At 43.2% G+C, this 2,292-nt stretch overlaps 1 protein-coding gene across 1 annotated transcript; it reads right to left on the bottom strand.

Moving 5' to 3' along the window:
- Positions 1-665: 665 nt before the first annotated feature.
- LOC5577323 (nucleosome assembly protein 1-like 1) lies at positions 666-1,740 on the bottom strand. Its single transcript, XM_001656348.2, has one exon. It carries the CDS (start codon positions 1,708-1,710, stop codon positions 739-741), a length of 972 nt encoding a protein of 323 aa, XP_001656398.1. The 5' UTR covers positions 1,711-1,740; the 3' UTR covers positions 666-738.
- Positions 1,741-2,292: the final 552 nt, after the last annotated feature.

Raw genomic sequence — 2,292 nt, forward strand, 5'->3', positions numbered from 1 at the left:
AACATCGATCAACCAAACCATATAATATCCAATAGCGAAAAAATAATAATAATAAAAACCGATCATTGCCAATCGAGCCGAACTGGCGCTCTTTCCGTGCGCACGCGCTCTGTCCGTGCGCACGCGCTTTCTGCAGAGCTGTCAAAAAGACTTTTGTGCCTTCCTTCTTTCGCTCTCCTTCAACTCAACAACTCAGCACGATCCACCTCGCGGTGGATTGGTGAGCTGTCTGGTTGTTGCAGATGAACACTTATCGTGTAGCGTGACATCATCATTGACAGTAAGCTTGCAACTCACCAGACAAACGATAGGTGTAATTAACAACTGGACTTTAGTCGTTTTTTCCATCATTTTTTCATCTTCGCATTTCTATCACCAGCATGCTGATGGTGACGATTTTCCACGGTAGGAAGATAAAATAATACGATCCGTGGGTATCTGCAGTGGATTTGACCTCTCCTCGCAGCAAACTTTCACGAAATTAAGAATGATTCGAAAAAAGTACTAAGTCCAAACTGTAAACAACAGGACCAGTACCTGTCAAAATTGATGCGTGACGTCACAGTGCAGTGGAGTATACCAAATAGAAAAAGGAAGAGGGGGTTCAAACTGACTTAAGTCGGACTTCGTGGTTTGTGGTCAAGCTTTAGAAATTTTACTGCAAATACATGTTTCATCAACAATATATTTATTTAACAATCAGCATACAACATAAGATGATTTACGTAAATTACTAATTCACTTCGATTCCTCCTCGCTATTGATGTGTTTCGGAACTGCACCTTTGTCTGTTTCTAAGCTGATCACTCCACGCAGGCTTTCCTCATCGGTCGACTCGGAAATATCATCCAAATCGTCGTCAACTTCACCGATGTAGAACAAGGTGGCTCTTGGGATGACCCGTTCCTTGATGTAGTACCCGATCTCGAAATCCGTTTCTAAAAACTGTACGCTCAGGATGGGATCCGTCATAAACAAAGGCTTCGGGTTGAAAAAGTTGAAGAAGCTGTTGGTCACCATCTCGACCTTTTGACCGTCCTTGTCATCGACTGCTAGCTTAGTCAAATTGGCTCCCTCTTTCCAATCTATCTCATGTCCGACGGTATCGTAAATTTCAAAACCGTTGAACGAGAAAGGTTTCTCCGAGTTTGGGCAGCATTTCATTAGATATTTCTTCTCCAAAATGCGGTCGTTGAAGAAATCGTTGGGTTCAAACTCAAACTGAAGCACAAACGATGGCTGTGGTTCATTCTTGACCTGGACACGGACATCGATTAGCCGCTTAAGGGCTTCCTCGTCTGCCTCCCGAATCATTGCTTGCAGGACGGGTGTCATCTTGAAGACGGTCAACCAAAAGTCCGGCAACCCTTGCGCTTGATCTGCTGCGTCATCCGATGGCTCCGGAAGTCCCTCTAGCTTTGGAATGTAGGTACCGTTGACGATCTGGCGCCGTTTTTCATACATTTCTTCGTAGTGCTTCTGGAAGTCGACTTCGAGCAGGTGTACCTTTTGGTGAAATTCGGCTTCCTTCTCCAGTAGGTCAAGCTGGGCCTTTTTCAAGGTTTCGATCTTGATCCTCATATTCGGCGGCATGGAAGTAATCTTCTTGATCTGTTTGATTCTTAGATCCAGGTTGGAGATTTGCCGGATCAACGTCTCTTCTTCTTCGGATCGCAGAACGGGAGCTTTTGCTTCAGCGGTTGCTTCCATGGTGGCGTCTGACTATTGAATGATAAAAATTTTCACAGCTGCGCTGCCACTGGTTGCTGAGTTACTTTTTCTGCGGTTTCATGGTTGCTTAGCTTATGGACCTTAGGGAATCTCAAGTTTCATTCAAAATGTTCCTGTTTTTGAACCAATGCTTAAAAAATATGAATATGAAAAATATTCTCGGCCTAATTGTCTGATACTTTGCAATAAGAAGCACTTCAATATGACGCATATTGAGGCCAAATATGAACTCAGTAGCATTCAATAAACCCCACTGCCGAAGTGAATCAAAAGAGCCAAGAAAAGGATCCGGTTTCTAGTAGGTAATTCTTGGCAAGCATGAGTAGTGTTGCAAGTCATTTTGATATTGACAATTTGAGTGACAATTAGAAGTTCGGGAGTCAAAACTTCGGCGAAGTTCGGCGTCGGTATTCTAATTTAGTGCTTCGCTGACGCATAAGGAATGCCTTTGTCGGCGTAGCACTTCGGTAGAATGCCGACTCCGAACTTTTGTTGGTGATATTTAATTTCTCTCTTGAACTTTGGTCTAAAATTAATCTGAATGCACAATATGATAAAATA

The sequence above is a fragment of the Aedes aegypti genome, chromosome 3 (genome assembly GCF_002204515.2).
Source record: "Aedes aegypti strain LVP_AGWG chromosome 3, AaegL5.0 Primary Assembly, whole genome shotgun sequence".
In the NCBI taxonomy this organism is placed as follows: Eukaryota; Metazoa; Arthropoda; class Insecta; order Diptera; family Culicidae; genus Aedes; species Aedes aegypti.